We start from the raw sequence: 19,895 nt of genomic DNA on the forward strand, positions 1-19,895 counted from the left end.
CCATGGTTCCTTTTAACCCTGATTTGTTCATTCCGATGGTTTGGAATAACTCTCAAACGTAATGTTGTGTTCCAGTTACAGGTAGGTAGCCGTGTTGGTCTGCAGTAGTCAAAACAAAATAAAAAATAAGAAAATTCCTTCCAATAGCACCTTAGAGACCAACTAAATTTGTTCTTGGTATGAGTTTTTGTGTGCATGCACACTTCTTCAGATACACTGAAACAGAAGTCATCAGTAATCACAAGACAGAGAAACCAGTAGGAGAGCACTTCAGTCTCCCGGGACATTCTATACAAGATCTCAAAGTAGCTGTCTTGCTTACTACAAAGGATTTTCAGAAATAGATTGGAAAGAGAAGTTGCTGAATTCATTACCAAACTTAAAACCATGGAGAGACCTGGTCTGAACAAAGACATTGGATTCTTATCTCATTATACATGACACCCCTAGCCTTTCCCTGTAAGACCAATTGCAGTCGTTAACAGTTATCAACAGGTTTTCCACACCTATCCACTTTTCCACTTTTATGGACAGATCTCAAAGGAAAAAATTGACAAATGATGGAAGACTACGCAAAACATTCTTTGATATGGCAGATAATTTGGACTTGTTGGATATTTGGAGATTGAAATATCCAACAGAAAATGAATCAATGTATTTTTCTGAGCCAAATAAATCCTGCAGCCATCTGGATTATATTTGGATTACAAAGGATCTTGTTCCAAGGGCCACAAAAGTAGAGATTTTACCAAAGACTTGTTCGGACCACAATGCTGTTTTTATGGAATTAAAACCAACTCTGCAAGGTTCCTTTAGGTGGAGGATGAATGACGCATTGCTCAGGAATGAACAAATTATCAAGGAAGCTCAAAAGGCCCTAAAAGATTATTTTGAACTGAACTTGAAACCGGATATGGACTTGGGGGTCATTTGGGATGTAAGTAAAGTGGTTATGAGAGGCTTTTTGATCCAACAAAATGCTATTAGAAAAAAGGCACAGAATGAGAAAAAAGATAATATTCTGTCCCAAATAAAGGAAAAAGAAAAAAAGCTAAGGACCAATCCAAAAAATTCACAGATTCAAACGGACATTAAGGTGTTACAAGCACAATATTTAACAATTGTTAATGAGGAAATTGAATGGAAATTAAAATGATGAAACAAAGGACTTGAATCTGCAAATAAATGTGGCAAACTTTTGGCCTGGCAACTTAAAAAGAGACAGAAGGAAAATACCGTAACTCATATCACGGTAGATGGAAAACATATTGAGAATCCTGCAGAGATTAGATTTCCCCCAAAAAAATATTCCTTTATACAAAGGAAAAAGAAGATAATGCTAAAATACAACAATTTCTAAAATCTAATGGGTTGCAGAAGATTCCCAAGTGGTGGAGATGGCAATAAGCCAGATGGAAATCGGGAAGGCTCCAGGGCCGGATGCGTTAACATCCAAGTATTAAGACGTTGAAAGAATGGTTGATTCAATCACTGACGGATGTCTGCCATAAAATTTTAGGGGGGGCACCCATGACCTGGAAAGATACTTTTATCACTTTGATGACCAAACCTGAAACAGATAGAGCTCAGGTGAAGAATTATCGACCAATCTCCTTACTTAATGTGGATTACAAAATTTTTGCTAATATTCTAGCAAGAAGGTTGAAATGTGTTCTTAAAGAACTTATAAACAAAGACCAGGCAGGCTTCCTACCGGGGAGACATATGAAAGACAATGTTAGAAATGTGGATATTTTGGGGGTGCTAGAAGCTAATAAGAACTGTAAAGCTATTTTAATGTTCATAGATGCAGAGAAAGCCTTTGATAATGTGTCATGGAGTTTTATGAAGTAGAATCTGCGCAATATGGAGGTTGGCCAAAGTTTTCTAAATGGTATTGATGCGATTTATTCTGCGCAAAAGGCAAAGATAATTAATAATGTAGTATCAGAAGAATTTAAAATTGAAAAATGTACCAGGCAAGGGTGCCCACTTTCTCCCCTGCTGTTTATTTCTGTCCTGGAATTACCAGTACTCCTGAATATGATTAGGCAAGACAAGGAGATTAAAGGTATTACGGTAGGGTCGAAACAATACAAATTCAAAGCCTTTGCAGATGATTTGGTGATGACACTTCAAGAACTGGAATCCCATGCAAGTAGAGCACTGGAGGTGGTACAAGAATTTGGCCAGTTCTCAGGCCTAAAACTGAATAAGAGTAAAACCAAGGTCTTGGGCAAAAACCTCACATTAGATGAGACAGTAATTTAGAGATGGCTACTGGTTTGAGCTTTGCCAATAAGGTGAAATAGTTGGGTGTGAATTTAACACCAAAAAAATGAGTTTGTATAAAGATAATTATGAAAAGTTATGGATTGAAATTAAGAGAGATCTGGAAATATGGTCAAATTTAAAGTTATCTCTGTTAGGCCGAATATCAGTGGTTAAGATGAATGTACTGCCAAAGATGTTATTTATGTTTCAAGTGTTGCCTATACTAGAAAATGTGAAATGTTTCCAGGAATGGCAGAAGGTACTCTTGCAAGTTTATTTGGCAGGGGAAAAAACGGAGGATTAAGTTTAAATTATTAACTGATGTGAAAGAAAGAGGTGGCTTCTCCCTGCCAGACTTGAAGTTATATTTTGAGTCAGCTGCGTTTTGCTGGCTCAGAGATTGTTTTTTGTTGGGGAATACTGATCTGCTTGACCTGGAAGGCTTTGATGACTTGTTTGGGTGGCATACAAATCTATGGTAGGGCAAAGTAAAAGCCCAAATAGGTTTCAAAAATCATATAATTAGGAAAGCATTGTTCAAGGTTTGGATTAGATATAAAGATCTCTTAGCAAATAAGACACCCAGGTGGATTTCACCTTTGGAAGCCAAAGCACAGAAAAGGACAAATATGGATTCTAACTGGTTGAAGTACAGTGAGGTACTGATGGAAGAAAACAATAAATTTAAGTTAAAACCATATGACCAACTTAAAGACAGGCTGACTGATTGGTTACAGTACCATCAGATTAATGAGATGTTCAAAATAGATTATAAAAATTTAGGTTTTCAGATAGAAAAGTCCAGATTGGAGACAGAATTGATGGATTCTAAGTGTAAGAATCTTTCCAGAATGTACAATTTACTGTTGGAATGGCATATGAAAGACGAACAAGTACGAACAAGTAAAATCAGTTATGATTGATTGGGCCAAAGATGTGGGGCACAACACAATGTTGAACGAATCGGAGAGGTTGTGGAAGAAAGGTCTTAAATTTACTTCTTGTATGATTTTGAAAGAAAATATGATGAAAATGATGTATAGATGGTACCTAACTCCGGTAAAACTTGCCAGAATGTATCATTCCTCAGATAATAAGTGATAGAATCATAGATAATAAATCAGATAAAGAATCAGATAATAAATGTTGGAAGTGTAAAGAGAAAGAAGGAACCTTCTTCCATAAAGGACTTCTAGGAAAGGATTTATAATGAAATGAAAAAGGTGCTAAAATATACCTTCCTAAAGAAGCCAGAAGCCTTTCTTTTGGGAATTGTAGGAGAGGAAATCTCCAAACAGGACTATACTTTCTTTTTGTATGCCACAACAGCAGCCAAACTACTTATTGCAAAGAACTGGAAGAATCAAGTGATACCAACTGTAGAAGAATGGCAACTGAAAATGATAGACTTTATGGAACTTGCCAAACTGACAGCGAGACTGCGTGATCAGCGGGAGGAAGCGGTGCAGGAAGATTGGAAGAAATTTAAGCTATATTTAAAGAGATACTGTAACGTTTGAAATTTTTTGAAATTCTAAGGAAGTAGCTAAAAGTTTCTGGTAGAAAATAGGATTATTATAAAAAATAATAAATGATAGAAGGGATGCATAAAGGGTAATAAATTCATAGGTAATTAGATATATCAAGGATTAAAAATGAATGATGAAATTGCATAATAAGAATTGCAATGAAACCCGGGAAGGGGAGGTCGGGGGAAGTCCCACCAAGATGTTACTGGGGAAATGGAATATTGATATAAGATTTGTTTGTGTTTTTTGTAGGTGTGTTTTATGTTTTTTACTTTTTTATATATATAAAAAAGACAACCAAAATATATTTCTGCCTTTGTTTTTCTTTCCTTGTTATCACAGTTTTGAACTCTAATACTTTGAAGGAGTAAGGTGTTAATTCCATGAAGTGAGGCAGCTAATCCTCTAGTAACAGTCGTAGCTGAGATAGGAAGAGCATGTTGAGGGTCTGGAGAGAGTATTCAGACGGGAGTTAAGCTGTGGGAAGACTCTTTTCTTCTTCTGGGTTCTCCTTCCAGTTAGGAGGGGAGAGATCTTCTAGGAAAAGGGGACTCCTGAGTCTGTGGCAAGGGCTGAGAGGGTCCCCTGAGTCTGGCAAACAAAGGAAAATACCCCAGGAGTGGGATTTCTAAGAGAGAGGGGAACCGAGGAAAAGTGGCCCCTCCCTCCCTCACGGACCAAAGTATGAAGCCATGAAGGAAGCTGTGCTGTGTCAAAAGTATTTCATGGAAACACCTGTCATAACTAAGAGGGAATGAGAGAGAAGCAGCAGGACTTCACTGTTTCCTGCAAAAGGGAGAGATGTGTGATCTCCAGAGATGAAGAAGATCTGTATGCGTACAAAGAAGATGGGCTTTATTTGCTTTCCTTTGACAGTAATGACTGTAAGGAATGTAATGTTGATGTGTCTTATGTTACAGGTACAAAGCTGAAAGGCAAGAAGCCTGGTAAAATGGTCACCAAGGCTTTTCAGCGAGTGTATGCTGACGTAGAAGGCTGATCGACGAAGAATTGATGCTTTTGAATTCTGGTGCTGGAGAGTCCCATGGACTGCAAGAAGATCAAACCTCTCCATTCTGAAGGAAATCAGCCCTGAGTGCTCACTGGAAGGACAGATCCTGAAGCTGAGGCTCCAGTCCTTTGGCCACCTCATGAGAAGAGAAGACTCCCTAGAAAAGACCCTGATGTTGGGGAAGATGGAGGGCACAAGGAGAAGGGGACGACAGAGGATGAGATGGTTGGACGGTGTTCTCGAAGCGACTGGCATGAGTTTGGCCACACTGCGGGAGGCAGTGAAGGATAGGCGTGCCTGGCGTGCTCTGGTCCATGGGGTCACGAAGTGGGTGGATCTGACATGGGTGGAAACAGGGCACACAAGGTGCAAGGGGCATTTTCATGGGTTATGAGAAGGGCTTAACATGCGAGGATTCCTACAGGAATTCAACTGTTGGCTTGCTCACAGCCTTGCCGCAAGAAGTTTTCAGGGTTTTTGCACAGCTGCATTGATTATTCTATACTCAGCTAGATTACCTGCAAAACATTGTCTAGCCTACATTATATATTGAATAGTGGGTGAACATAGCAGACAACACAGTGATTCTTCAAGCAGCTCTGTTTATTCTCAGGCTGGAACAGGACTGAACTGAAGGGCTCAGCAGCCTGCTTATATAGAACTCAGCTACAAGCAACAGTAACAATTTTCTGTAGTTACCCAATCCCTGAACATCACTTTCAATCCCTCATTTGCATGTGTGGACCTGAGTGAAAACTGCAGCAGAATGAACTATATACACACACCCCTAGTGGGCTAGGGTGAGAACTTCAATATATAACATTATACCTTTTAATTGTTATCAACTTTAAAATATAACGCTACCTACGGTTACCTAGGGTTAGCTGTAAATATATTCTATAAAGCACTCCTAAAAGTCTCATTTTAGCTTTCTGTTTCTTCTGAAGACAGTGTGTGTGTGTCTGGCTGCTGCTGATACTTCAAAGGGGGTATCATCCTGAACCCTTGAACTCCAGATGAACTGTTTTCTCCAGCAGAGAAAGGGAGAAAGTCTTTTTACAAATGGCTGGGGATAATAATAATAATAATAATAATAATAATAATAATAATAATAATAATAATTTATTTTTTATCCCCCACCCATCTGGCTGGGTTTCTCCAGCCACTCTGGGCGGCTCCCAACCGAATATTAAAAACACAATACAGCATTAAACATTAAAAACTTCCTAAATACAGGGCTGCCTTCAGAAGTCTTCTAAAAGTCAGACAGTTGCTTATCTCCTTGACATTTGAGGGGAGGGCGTTCCACAGGGCGGGCACCACTACCGAGAAGGCCCTCTGCCTGGTTCCCTGTAACTTGGCTTCTCGCAGCGAGGGAACCACCAGAAGGACCTTGGAGCTGGACCTCAGTGACCGGGCAGAACGATGGGGGTGGAGACGCTCCTTCAGATATACTGGACTGAAGCCATTTAGGGCTTTCAAGGTCAGCACCAACACTTGTGCTCGGAAACGTACTGGGAGCCAATGTAGATCTTTCAAGACCAGTGTTATGTGGTCTCGGCAGCTGCTCCCAGTCACCAGTCTAGCTGCTGCATTCTGGATTAGTTCACACACACACACACACACACAAAGACACACACACACACACCTTGCACTGAGAGAACAGGGCTTGTAGGACCATTCAGGCTAATTTCTTCCTCTTCCTTGCCATTTTGTGTTTGTCATGCATCAGATGGGGCTCTAGATGCATTCTGGCATGGGTTTCCCAGTGTGGGGAGTTTTCACTGGAGCCAGAATCCACCATTGTGTAAAGGACCTCCACACTCAGACATTTGCACGCACAAAGAGCCCCCTTCCGACACATTTACTGGTTTAATTTGTATTCCACATTTCCTCCCATGGAGCCCAGGGCAGCAAACAATAAAGACATATTGAAAACAATTCCAACGCAGATGCAGACTGGGATTGAGCTGTGAAGACAAGGAGACCATTTTTGGGTCAGGCCAGTGGCCCCTCTAGTCCGGCATCCTGTTCTCACAGTGGGTGACCAGGTGACCATTATGGGAAACCCACAAGCAGGACCTGGGCACAAGAGCAGCCCTCTCCCCTCCTCAGGTTTCCAGGCAACAGGGATTCAGAAGCATCACTGCCTCTAAGCAAGGCAGCGCATACCTATCATGGCATTCTGAGCTGCAGAAGAACTTATTTGGGGCATCTGATTTGCAGTACAGGAAAGGTGGTTGACCCAATCCAACCAGCTACAAATGTTCGCAAAATAGCTTCTCTACCTCCAGCCATCTCCTGAAAGCCTAGATGAGGCCCTCTGCTTTTTGAATTTCCCCCAGAGCTGAAGAGCCAGATATGCAGATCTTAACCCACCTGACTCCAGCTCAGTTTGCCAGGGCCCTTCCAGCCAGGTAGGGTTGGCGTTGGGGGGGGGAGTGGATTCAGTCTCAACTCAACCTGAGTTTCACCATGACCCTGCCTGGGAGGAAAACCCTGGTGACCCGTTCCCGGATCTCCTTGGTCCTCACTCCGTACACAATGGGGTTCAGCATGGGAGGGAAGAGGAGGTAGAGGTTGGCCAGCAGGATGTGGATATGGGGGGCCACGGCGTGGCCAAAGCGGTGGGTGAAGAAGGAGAAGAGGGCGGGGCTGTAGGAGATCAAGATGACGCAGAGGTGGGAGCCGCAGGTGCCAAAAGCCTTGTGCCTCGCCTCGCGGGAAGAGAGACGGAGCACCGCACGGACGATGAAGAAGTAGGAGAGCCCGATGCAGAGAAGGTCTCCTCCGATGACGATCAGAGCCACACTCAGCCCATAGGTGCGGTTGATGCTGGTGTCCCCACAGGCCAGCTTGACCACTGCCATGTGCTCACAGTACGTGTGGCGAATGACGTTGGTCCGGCAGTAGGACAGCCTCCGGATCAGGAAAGGGCAAGGTGCCATCAGTCAGCGTTCCCCTGACCATGCCGGCCACAGCCATCTTGGCCACCAGCGAGCTGGAGAAGAGTGAGCTGTACCTGAGCGGGAAGCAGATGGCCACATAGCGGTCCAGTGCCATCCCCAGCAGCACCGCCGACTCCATCATGCACAAGGCGTGGATGAAGAACATCTGGGCCAGGCAGGCACCGGCCTGGATCTCCCCGCCCTGGAACCAGAAGATGCAGAGCATCTTGGGTAGGGCGGAGGTGGAGGCTGCCAGGTCAATAGCTGCCAGCATCATAGCTGTCAACTTTCGGATCTGAAAATAAGGGATCAGCAGCCTCACGTGACAGTCACATGGCAGTGGTGGGCGGAGCCAGAAGCAAAAGTGGGCGGAGCGAGGAGCCGGGAGGCGGCGGGGCAGAGGCGGCGGAGTCCGGGTCCCTCTAGTCCCGGTTCCCGTGCTGGGGCTCGGTGCAGCACTTGGAGGAAGAGGCGATCTTAAAGCGCCGGGGAGTCGTTGCCCGGCGAGACCGGGAGTTCGCCTCCTGCCCCCTGCACGGGCTGCAGAACAACCAATCATGCTCCCCCCCAAAAAAAATTCCACCAGCTGCCCCGCTTACCGGCTCCGGAGGGAGGCCGCTCTCCCGCGAGGGCTCCGCTAGGCAGAGAGGAGCAAAGTGCGTTCGCCCTCCAGCGAAGGATCCCCCTGCGCGGCTCATCCTGGCAAGCGGCACGGGAGCGGATCGAACCCAGGCACCGATCCTGCCGCTTTAGTCTCCTCTCGCCCAGAGAACGTTGCGACCAATCGCAGGGCGCGAGGGGCATGTCCTTAACGTGGGACCACCCACGCGCCGCCGGAGGGCTCCGTTCTCGCCCCGCCCCTCGGTCAGCCAGAGGGCCAATCGCGCCGAGCGCAATAGGAATGGCCCAACCCGGAAATTCAGAGTGCGGCCACAGGAAGCGCTCCTCTCCGTAACTGTGCGCTGAGAAGGGAACGGCCAATGGCCTGGCCAACACGCCCACAACCCGGGGAAAAAACGGGATTTTGATTAATCCGGGATAAAAGCGGGAAACGCGTATAAAAACGTGAGAATCCCGGCCAATACGGGATACTTGACAGCACTGGCCAGCATGCAGAGGAAGTAGCACATGGGCCTGTGGAGAGCTGGCTCCGTGGCCACCACCAGGAGGATGGTGCAGTTCCCAGCAATGATCACCACGTAGATGCAGGACACCGGCACAGAGAGCCACATGTGGTAGGCTTCCAGCCCTGGGATGCCTTGCAGGAAGAACGTAGGAGGCCAGGAGTGGGTCAGGTTGGCCAGGGCCATGAGGAACCAGCTTCATCAGAGGCAGATGATCCACTCCTGAAAACCAGAGGAGAAAAACAGACACACACAAAGGTGACATGAGAAGATCGTGGAATTGCAGAGTTGGAAGGGATCCCCAGAGTCATCTGGCCCAACCCCCTGCAATACAGGAATCCCAGTTAAATAACCCCAGCAGATGGCCATTCAATATCTATTTAAAAACCTCTTCTGAGGGAGTCTGTTCCACTGTCATACAGCTCTTACCCTCAGAAAGTTCTTCCTAACGTGTAGTCGGAACCCCCTTTCCTGCAATTTGAACCCGTTGGTTCAGCCCTTTGGAGCAGAAGGAAACAAGCTTGCTGCACCTTCTGATATTTGAAGGTGACCATCCTATCAGCTCTCAGTCTCCCCTTCGCCATACCCAACTCCCTCAACCATCCCTTAGGAGGCTTGATTTCCAGACGCTTGGTCATCACATATGGGGTGGTGGTGGGTGACAATGCTCCCTGCACTAGCATCCTCTGTGACTGCACAGAGAGCTTTTGCTTCAGCTGCCCTGGCGCTATGCATGGAGCTCCAGCAACGAGAGAAGAAATATATACTGGGGGAACCTGTGGACTCTCCAAGGTCCAGCCCCACATACGGAGGGACAAATCTCTCCATTTTGGATTGGCTCAGTTTCTCATTTATCCAGTCTTCACTTCAGTTCTTCACATTTGCACGTAAAAAACATAAGACGACCCTGCTGGATCAGGCCAATGGGGCTCATCACCCTGGTCTCACAATGACCAACCAGATGCCCATTATGAGAAATCCGCAAGCAGGATCTGTCAGGAAGAACTTCCTGACAGTGAGAGCTGTTGGACAGTGGAATTTGCTGCCAAGGAGTGTGGTGGAGTCTCCTTCTTTGGAGGTCTTTAAACGGAGGCTTGACAGCCATCTGTCAGGAATGCTTTGATGGTGTTTCCTGCTTGGCAGGGGGTTGGACTGGATGGCCCTTGGGGTCTCTTCCAACTCTAGGATTCTATGATTCTAGCCCAGCTACTCACGAGGAGAGGGAGAGAGGAAGCCCTGCTCAGGAGCAGGGCAGGGAGAGCTGCTCTTCAAGGGAAGAAAGCTCATGAAGCTATAGGGAACCCAAGCCCCTTTTGCAATCGGATCCCTCCTCCTCCTCATCCAGCTTATCACAGGAATTGTCTCCAAGCGAGGGAGAGGAGCAAGGGCACCATGACACTGCTGAAAGACCCAGCACCACCAGCCAGACAAGATCGGACAGAAGCTCACAGCTTCTGACGCAGGCACTGCGCAGGGGGGCTAGAGGACCCAGGAGACATCGTTTCAGGGTGCTGAAAATCTGGTGTTGGGCAGGGAGGAGAAAGAATGTACTTCCGGATTCTGATAGTGGCTGAACGGTCATGTATTTGACTATCTCCGCTTGTAAATAGCAATGCTTAATAAATAGCTTCAGTTTTCAAAAGAGGCTCTGCTGTTACTCATGAGCAGTACTGGGGAAGATCCTGACAAGGATCCAAGCACAAGGGCCCCCTCCCCTCCTACAGTTTCAACAATTGAGATTCCGAATCATTGCTGCTTCCAACTTCGTTTGCATTTTTAAAAAAAATAACATTAAAGAAGTCGTTATGAATATTCATCAGGATTTTTGTCAGGATTGTGACAACAATTGCAATGTTACAAGAACTATGGTATGAACTGAATTTTAAGGGGAAATGGAAAACATTATATGATGCAGGTGGGGAAAGATTAACAATGGAACCCATGGAGGGGTGGAGAGAAGTCCAAGGATTCAGGGAAACCTACATTTATATTATTATGATTTAAGAATGAGTGTAAATGTTAAATGTAAAACTGAATATATATATTTTTTTTAAAAAGAAAAAGAATATTCAGCAGGATTTTAGTGCATGTTTCTCCTAACAGACCCATTTATACAAAATGTTGTCCAATATGCACATTTTTGGAAAACCCTTTTTCTTATTACAATGCATTTTTGTATATTATTTTCAATAATATGTGTGTTGTTGCTGCTGTTATTTCAGTTTATTACCCACTCTTCATAGGGAAAGTTAAGTTAATTTAAAAGTCAATATTAAAAAAACAGTTAAAACAATCACTATACAGTGGTGCCCTGCTAGACGAAAATAATTCATTCTACGAGTGTCTTCGCAGAGCGAATTTTTCGTCTAGTGAAGCGGCAATGCAGCGCGGAGGTTTTTGCGCCGAAAAAAAATTTCGTCTGCGAGACAGCCCCATTGACTTTTTCGTCTTGTGGGGCAGCCTTCCGCTAGCAAATGCCGTTCGTCTAGCGAGTTTTTCGTCTAGCGAGGCATTTGTCTAGCAGGGCACCACTGTACATATTTCTTGGCCATGGAGCTGGAATGCAAATCTCAGAGAATTTCAAAGGACAGCTCTATGCTCAGTGCAAATTAAGGAAGTTCATCTTTAGACAAAAGGTGAACTGAATTCCTTCCCCTCCATTGTCCCACAGGGTTCAGGAAGAAAAGCAGCTACACAAGGCACAACCTTGTGAATGAACACAGACAGATATCCTTCATGGAGGAGAAGAAGACAATCTATGGCTCTGCAAATCCACAGCTGGAGGCAGCAATGCTTCTGAAAACCAGCTGCTGTAAACCGCAGGTGGGGATCAGGCTCTGGTGCTCAAATGCTGCTTGTGGGTTTCCCATAATGGGCAACTGTCCAGCCACTGTCAGAACAGGATACTGGACCAGATGAGCCACTGGCCTGATCCAGCAGACTCTTCTTATGTTGTGGAGGCTGCGCTGGTGGCCACCAACGGAAGCTTGAAGTGCTGACTCGCTTTGTATTAGAAAAACTCACCCGGCAAGCAGTGGAGAGGCAGAGTCCTTATGGGGTCCTGATGATACCGATTCTACAAGGGGGCATCTGTGAAGGGCAGGCAGCAGCCTTTATAGGCTTCCTTTGCCAACCTCCCAGCAAAGATCCCCAGAAGCTGAGGCCCTGGTGCTTAAGGGCGGCTGTGCAACGTTGGCGGGAGCGCCTGGGCTTCCTCCTCTCACCTGCTAAATAGCCTCTCAGGTGTTTCAAGTTTGTCTTCCTAAATAGCCTCTCAGGTGTTTCAAGTTTGTGGGGGGCTCATGAGACCACCTTAAAGGGAGCAGATGGAGAGGCTTCTCAGGCAGGAGGTTCTGCAGGTATAATGCTGCTTCGTGGAGCGAAGAGCACAGCACCATTCTTCAGTAAAAACAGCCAGTCCCCAAGAGACTGTTGGAAAACAAGAAGGTCTTCATCTGCTGGCAGAATGACAACGAGGAGGGAGCCTGGTCTAACTTCCCTAGGCAGGCAGGCAGTTCCAAAATCGCCTGGTCACGGTGCAGGAGGATTGGAAGAAATTCAAAGACTATTTGAAACGACGTGAAAAGATAGACATTTGAAATTGGACTCAGTGGATATATGAGGCTACAGTAATGCCAGAAGTTAGATTAAGATAGGATATAAGAAGTAGTTAGAAATATGATATATTTGTTTTTATTAGGATTAAGATTAAAGTTAAATGATAATTATTGTTTATAAAGATTAAGATTTGATGAGAAAGAAGATTTTACAATGTTATAAAGTTACTAAAGAAGATTAGAAATGAACGCAGAAGAGAGGATGTGAGGAGGTCCCCAAACAATGTTAGGAATAAGATAAGGATAGTGAAATAAGTGTTTATTTGTTAAGGTTTTTGTATTTTTTGTAGTTTTGTAGTTGTTGTTTTTTGTTTTTTGTATTTTTGGTGTGTTTTATTATTAAAATTTAATAAATTTTCTTTAAAAAAAACAAAATCGCCTGGTCTTTCAGATAGCTTGGACCTAGATGATTTTTAATTTTCCAGTACATGGTGTTTACTGTTCCCAATAAAAGATTGCTGTCCAAATGATACAAACTGTCATTGAGTTTAGACTGGCACTTATGTTTCACTTTTGAGACATAATCAGCACAATTACTAAAGATGAAAGGAATGCATAAGAATACGGCAAAGTGATATTACTCCAGCCCCTTTAACTCACCAGAAAGGACTTAAATGCACCATAAAGTGAGAGGGGTGCAATTTGGGTTTATTCTCGGGTGCTTGCTCGTTCCTTTTATAGGCACAACAAGGTCACACTTTATTATGCTTAAATTGGTTTTATTTATTGATTCCACCCCTCACTCCCCATTTCACATTGTGTGTCACTTTGAAATAAAAATAAAACAAACCAATATTTGAGGTCGGCTGCATGCCTGATGACTCCCTTCCTGGGTATTAAAAGAGGCCATTGCGAGGCCTCACAAAATGGGTGGAGGGTGTTGACAGATGCTTCTCTTCATGAGGGGAGGGCAGCCTTAGCTAACCAGGAGCCACTTGTTACCGGAATTCATAGGAAGGAAAGGGGGGTGGGCAGCCCTCCAATAAGCAGGACCACTCCACCTCAAATGCCCCATTCACACCCCCTGTTAATGCCTCCTTTCCCCGTCTCCATCCAAAGCACACCTGTAGATATGGGTAGACCGCTTGCCGTAGCAAACTCAGACCTTTCCATTCACAAGGCGCTTGGCCAATCCGCAGCCACCATTTAAATAACTGTGAAACTAGCAACCAATCAAAACCCATAACCTTCACAGCAACTTAAATCCCAGCCTATTGGAGAAGAGTATGCCTAGACATGAAACAGCGCCCCCTACCAAGGGCTATACTGGCACTGCAGCCGTCAAACCAGCCTCAGCTCTAGCTTTAGAACAGGCATAGGCAACTTCAGCCCTCCAGATGTTTTGGGACTACAACTCCCATGATCCCTAGCTAACAGGACCAGTGGTCAAGCATGATGGGAACTGTAGTCCCAAAACATCTGGAGGGCCAAGGTTGCCTATGCCTACTTTAGAAGGCTCCTCTGTCACTAAAACTTTTAGAAATTCATATAAAATGATTCCTGTGGTGGATTTACACTTCTACTCAGCAGGCTATAAGGGGAGGAGCTTGGGACATGAGATGGGGCAGCTATAATCCCTGAAGCTGTGTGACCACATGTACTCAGCTGGCAACACTGCCTGGGTGATAATCGCTGGCATCCTGACACCTGAGTGCCAGACAGGTAGTCATTCCAAGAACAACTGCAAACCCAACCTCAGTGAACTGGGGTCTCAGTCAAGACAAAAGGGTGTGCTTAAAGTGGCTGGGAAAACCTTTGAGTCACCAAAAGGGTGGGAGGTGGAGGTGTGGTGAGGGACGGGGGCAAGACTGGTGCTCAGGTTTCTGCCAGAAGACCCCTCCCAATTTGTGACATAGTTATGACCCGAGGGACAAGAGGTAGTGCTGTCGGTTAAACCACAGAGCCTACGGCATGCCGATCAGAAGGTCGGCGGTTCGAAGCCCCACGATGGGGTGAGCTCTCGTTGCTCGGTCCCTGCTCCTGCCAACCTTGCACGTCAAGTGCAAGTAGATAAATAGGTACCGCTCCAGCAGGAAGGTAAACAGCGTTTCCATGTGCTGCTCTGGTTCGCCAGAAGCGGCTTAGTTATGCTGGCCACATGACCCGGAAGCTGTATGCCGGCTCCCTTGGCCATTTAAGCAAGATGAGCGCTGCAACCCCAGAGTCGTCCGCAACTAGACCTAATGGTCAAAGGTTCCTTTACCTTTACCTATGATGTTTCACTAAAGGTGTTGTGGGTAACTATCAGAAACTTATAAAAAGGGGAGCCAGCCTTTGCTCGGGGCTTCTCTCTTCTGCTATGCTGTAGTTTGAAGTCTTGTTGCAACAATAAAGATCAGGCCTACGGGCTGCTGTTTTGCTCCTATATTTTGGCTGGAGTCTTTATTGGCAATCCAAGTGTGTCTGGGGAATTCCCCACTACACTCTCTGGAAGTTTTGGACTACATCTCCCATCTTCCCCAGACAGAAAAGCCGTGCTCGATGGGGTTGATGGGAGTTGTAGTCATAGAGGGCACCTGGTTGTTGAAGGTGGGCTAAGGTGTGGGGTGCAGTGGATGAGTTCACTGTAAAACCACTGTTGCAAAAACGCCTCTTTGGGTCTCTCCTGCCTTGATAATGATCCCTTTTTTTGGAGCTCCAGATCATGAAGATGCTCCAGTCAAAATGGTCTTGGGTTGTACAAATGATCTTGATCCATTTCACTCTTGGTTCTAGCCCATTTCTTGTCTGAAAACAGCCTTGGGCACCTTGGTGGCTGACCTATCTCAGGTACTGGACAGGGGAGCTACACCCCTGTTGGGAATTGGTGGAGAGCTTGTCTTCCGGATCAGTGAGGGAGACCACCAAAGGCCCTTAGCCCAGCTCCCATCCTTTGTAGGAATCAACCACTGGTGGGTAATTCCAACAATAAGAGGAAGTTTCCTTGTGAGCGTGGAAGAGCTCAGAATAATTCCTCCTGTTCCTCGAATTGAGTGTTACTCCCTGGCTACTTCCAGAGTCAAGAGACTAAAGGAGGCACCTGCTCAAAGAAGGTGCTCATGGGAGCATTTAATTAATGGCACAGGCAGCAAATCAGCTGCATTGTTCCAGGCACTGTGGATCTCCCCATCATTGTTATTGTCTGGGGGTTCCTAAGCTGCACTATCATCCTCATCATCCCCACATCAAGAAGGTCCTCTATAAACACTCATAGCCAGTCCTCTTTCTTGCAACCAAATATTGCGTGGAAACTCTCATTCCCCAAAACAAAATGAAAAGGGCGGGGGGAGAATAGCATTCTTCCATGTCAGCTTAGACAACATGGTTTTCTCTCAGTTACTTGGAAAGGAGCAGCGGTGAAGAACTCAAGGCACAGAAGCCCTACCCTTGGAGCTCAGAGAACCACAAGGAGGCTCTTCCACAGCATCTTAGCAGCATCCAAGAGAAGACCATTCCTGTCCCGGCAAAGATCCCCTCCAGGCCACTCTACTAGCCCCTGAAACACTCAAGGAGGGAGACTCAGATCAAGGAGATCAGGATTTCTCCATCCCCTTCACTGCAAGTTATCCTTTAATTCTCGAAGAAGTCAGGAATTCTTCCTTGCATTCCATCCTGAAAGATGACAACTGATCATCTCCGTCCAAATGCTCCATTTCTGTGTGAGAGATCCTGGAAGTGAAGATAGCACTGTAGCCGAGGTTCACCATGGTGCAGGATACCTTCGCCAACCTGAGCACTGCAGTGCTTGCCTTGAGGGGCTTCCCTGGGCTGGAGGCAGTTCATGGCTGGATTGGGATCCCCATCTTCTCTGCCTACCTGGCAGCCATCCTGGGAAATTGCACCATCCTCTATGTCATACGGACGGAGCCCAGTCTGCACCAGCCCATGTACTACTTCCTGGCAATGCTGGCCACCACTGACTTGGGTCTCTGCCTCACCACGGCACCCACAGTACTGGGCGTCCTCTGGTTCCAGGTGAAGAAGCTCAGCAAGGAAGCCTGTGTAGCTCAGCTCCTCTTCATCCACTCCTTCTCCTTCATGGAGTCAGCTGTGCTCTTTGCCATGGCCCTAGACCGATTCCTGGCCATCTGCTCTCCTCTGAGGTATGCAGCGCTGCTGAACTCCAGCAGGGTGGCCAGAATTGGGCTGGTCCTCCTGCTAAGGAGCACCTTGTTCCTACTGCCCCCTGTCTTTCTCCTCTTGACGTTCCCCTACTGTCCACACGCTGTCCTTTCCCATTCCTACTGTCTGCACCAGGATATGATCCGCATGGCATGCGCCAACACAACCTTCAACAGCCTCTATGCCCTCATCCTCATCCTCCTGACCATGGGTTCTGACCTGCTCTTCACCCTCATCTCCTATGGCCTCATCCTGAGGACTGTCCTGGGCATGGCCTCTGACAACCAGGGCCACCGCAAGGCCCTGGGAACCTGCGTCTCCCACATCTGTGCCGTCCTGGTCTTCTACGTCCCGGTGCTTGGGCTCTCCATCGTACACCGGTTTGGACAGCATGCACCTGCCCTCCTCCACGTCATCATGGGAAATGTCTACATCCTCCTGCCACCCCTGATGAACCCCATCATCTACAGCATCAAAACAAAGCAGATCTACAGCAGGATCCTCAGAATGGTCAGGAACTCCTGAAGGATTTGTCAGTTGATGGATTGTTTGCTCCATTTTATTTTCCTATGTTTGTATCCTGCTTCCCCCCCCCATCATGGAACCCAATGAGGCATTCATGATGTTCCCATCCTGCCACTGACATGCTTTCCTCCAGCAAGGCGGTGGCCTCATGATCCTTCAGGCAAGACCCTGGGACCATTCATCCAAGGGAATTCCAAGAGAGAGCCAGTCACTCAGCTCACTGTGACCAATATCCATTCATCAATATTGTGCCAGGCATTGTAGAAAAACAGCACTGTCCCTCTCTGAGTTGTACCAGTTAGAATGCTATTTCTGTTGGGTTGTTTCCCTCTATGTCTAATGTTATCACATCTCTTCTGCCTTCTCTAAACAAATACAAGATTAAACAGCCTGGATAGTCCAGTTGGTTAGAGCGTGGAGCTGATAATGCCAAGGTTGCAAATTAGACCCCCATGTGGGACAGCTGCATATTCTTGCAGGGAGTTGGACCAGACGACCCTCTGGCTCCCTTCCTGGGTTCTTTCGTTGCTGTGGCTGATTTGCTACTCAGAGTACTTGAATGCCCCCCAACCACAACTAAGTGAAGCTCATGTGGACACAATGGGTAGAAGAAGAGGCGAAATGGTGATGGGCTCCATTCCACACAACTGGGTGAGGGTTGCCTGACAGTGGTGGACCTTCTCAAGATTTGGTGAGGGTTTCCTTCAGGGCCTGGACTCCTGGGAGCTGCCCAGAGTGGCTGGGGAAATCCAGCCAGATGGACGGGGCATAAATAATAAATTATTATGAATATGGTCGTTTAGTCACACTGTGTTGCTTATGGGTCAGGGGGGCGTCGTGTGGATTTCTCAATTCCCCAAATGTTCACTTTCCAACTTCAGCAGCTGCTGGAAACTGTCCTATGGATCGGAGGTTTGTGGTACGAGGGTGGTGCAAGCCTCTTGGGCTTGCCAATTGGAAAGTCGGCGGTTCGAATCCCTGAGATGGAATGACCTCTCATTGCTTTGTCCCAGCTCCTGTCAACCTAGCAGTTCGGAAGCACACCAGCGCAAGTAGATAAATAGGTACTGCTGTGGTGGGAAGGTATGCGCTCTGGTTTCCGTCACGGTGTCCCGTTGTGCCAGAAGCGGTATAGTCATGCTGGCCACATGACCCAGAAAGCCGTCTGTGAACAAAGCCCTCTCCCTCGGCTTGAAGCGAGATGAGCGCCACAAATGCATAGTCACCTTTGACTGGACTTAACCATCTGGGGGTCCTTTACCTTTTACCTTTTACCTTTTACCTTACCTTACCTATCTGTTTATTTGGGGGCATTTTGTAGCTGTGACTACACAGTGAACCAGGCAAAGCCAGTGCTTGTTTTCCCAGGGGGCACTCAAGGGCACACAGTACCGGCACATATTTTTCTGTTTGCCAAAAAGTGTGGCACTCACTGTAGCAACTTCATGGTGAATACCTGTACCTATTTTTCCAGGGAAAAGGCACTCGGCAAAGCTGCTCCATCTTGGAGTTCATCTACATGCTTGTATAAAACAAGAGAAAATAAGTGTTGGAAATCTAAAGAAACAAAAGCTTTGTTTTGTCATATGTGGTGGCAATGTAAGGTTATTCAAAAATTCATAGAATCATAGAATCCTAGAGTTGGATGAGACCACAAGGGCCATCCAGTCCAACCCCCTGCCAAGCAGGAAACACCATCAAAGCATTCCTGACAGATGGCTGTCAAGCCTCCGCTTAAAGACCTCCAAAGAAGGAGACTCCACCACACTCCTTGGCAGCAAATTCCACTGTCGAACAGCTCTTACTGTCAGGAAGTTCTTCCTAATGTTTAGGTGGAATCTTCCTTCTTGTAGTTTGAATCCATTGCCCCGTGTCCGCTTCTCTGGAGCAGCAGAAAACAACCTTTCCCCCTCCTCTATATGCCATCCTTTGATATATTTGAACATGGCTGTCATATCACCCCTTTACCTTCTCTTCTCCAGGCTAAACATACCCAGCTCCCTAAGCCGTTCCTCATAAGGCATCGTTTCCAGGCCTTTGACCATTTTGGTTGCCCTCCTCTGCACCCGTTCCAGCTTGTCAGTATCCTTCTTGAACTGTGGTGCCCAGAACTGGACACAGTATTCCAGGTGAGGTCTGACCAGAGCGGAATATAGTGGTACTATTACTTCCCTTGATCTAGACGCTATGCTCCTATTGATGCAGCCCAGAATTGCATTGGCCTTTTTAGCTGCTGCATCACACTGTTGACTCATGTCAAGTTGATGGTCTACCAAGACTCCTAGATCCTTTTCACATGTACTGCTCTCAAGCCAGGTGTCAACCATCCTGTATTTGTGCCTTTCATTTTGATTTCAAATTCTTGGAAATGATATATAAAGAACTGAGAAAAATGTTCAGAGTAACCTTTGTTAAAAAAAACAAAAACCAAAAGCCCTTTTATTGGGTACTAGTTGACCCGGCCACGCGTTGCTGTGGCTCATTTTGTGGAAACAGCCCTGAGACATCCCCGTCACCTGTTGTTTTTTCCTCTCCCATTCCCCACTCCCTGTCCTCTCTTGTCGCGGACTCTCTCTCTCTTTAGTTTGTGCGCGGCTTCCCTCTGACGACCCCCTCCCTCCCTCTCCTTTCTCCTCCTGGGCTGCCTGACTCCCCCCCCCCCACTGGAAGGAGACCCCATTTTCGCTTCCCTCCCCACAGTTTCTCCATTTGAAATGCTGCCTGCCTCCGGTAAAAATGCTAGCTCCGTCCTCCGCACACACGAT

General features: G+C 46.4%; 4 protein-coding genes across 4 annotated transcripts in view; 2 read left to right on the top strand and 2 right to left on the bottom strand.

Annotated features, from left to right (window-relative positions):
• LOC117044871 overlaps positions 1-19,895 on the bottom strand; it is a 628,087-nt gene that overhangs the window by 384,980 nt on the left and 223,212 nt on the right. The gene's annotated exons all lie outside the window — the stretch shown is intronic.
• Positions 1-19,895, top strand: part of LOC117044870 — an 878,236-nt gene that overhangs the window by 279,170 nt on the left and 579,171 nt on the right. The gene's annotated exons all lie outside the window — the stretch shown is intronic.
• LOC117044971 (putative olfactory receptor 52P1) lies at positions 7,269-9,073 on the bottom strand. The gene is given in 3 exon segments (XM_033145765.1): positions 7,269-7,757; positions 7,759-8,027; positions 8,866-9,073. Coding segments are annotated over 3 exon segments (966 nt in total).
• On the top strand, positions 16,189-17,150 carry LOC117044972 (olfactory receptor 51G2-like). The gene has a single exon (XM_033145766.1). The coding sequence runs from the start codon at positions 16,189-16,191 to the stop codon at positions 17,128-17,130; it is 942 nt and encodes a 313-aa protein (XP_033001657.1). The 3' UTR covers positions 17,131-17,150.

The sequence above is a fragment of the Lacerta agilis genome, chromosome 4, assembly GCF_009819535.1.
Source record: "Lacerta agilis isolate rLacAgi1 chromosome 4, rLacAgi1.pri, whole genome shotgun sequence".
NCBI lineage: Eukaryota > Metazoa > Chordata > Lepidosauria > Squamata > Lacertidae > Lacerta > Lacerta agilis.

Bases quoted from the DNA above. Each gene is read 5' to 3' on its own strand.
- LOC117044972 (XM_033145766.1), top strand. From the start codon at position 16,189: ATGGTGCAGGATACCTTCGCCAACCTGAGCACTGCAGTGCTTGCCTTG.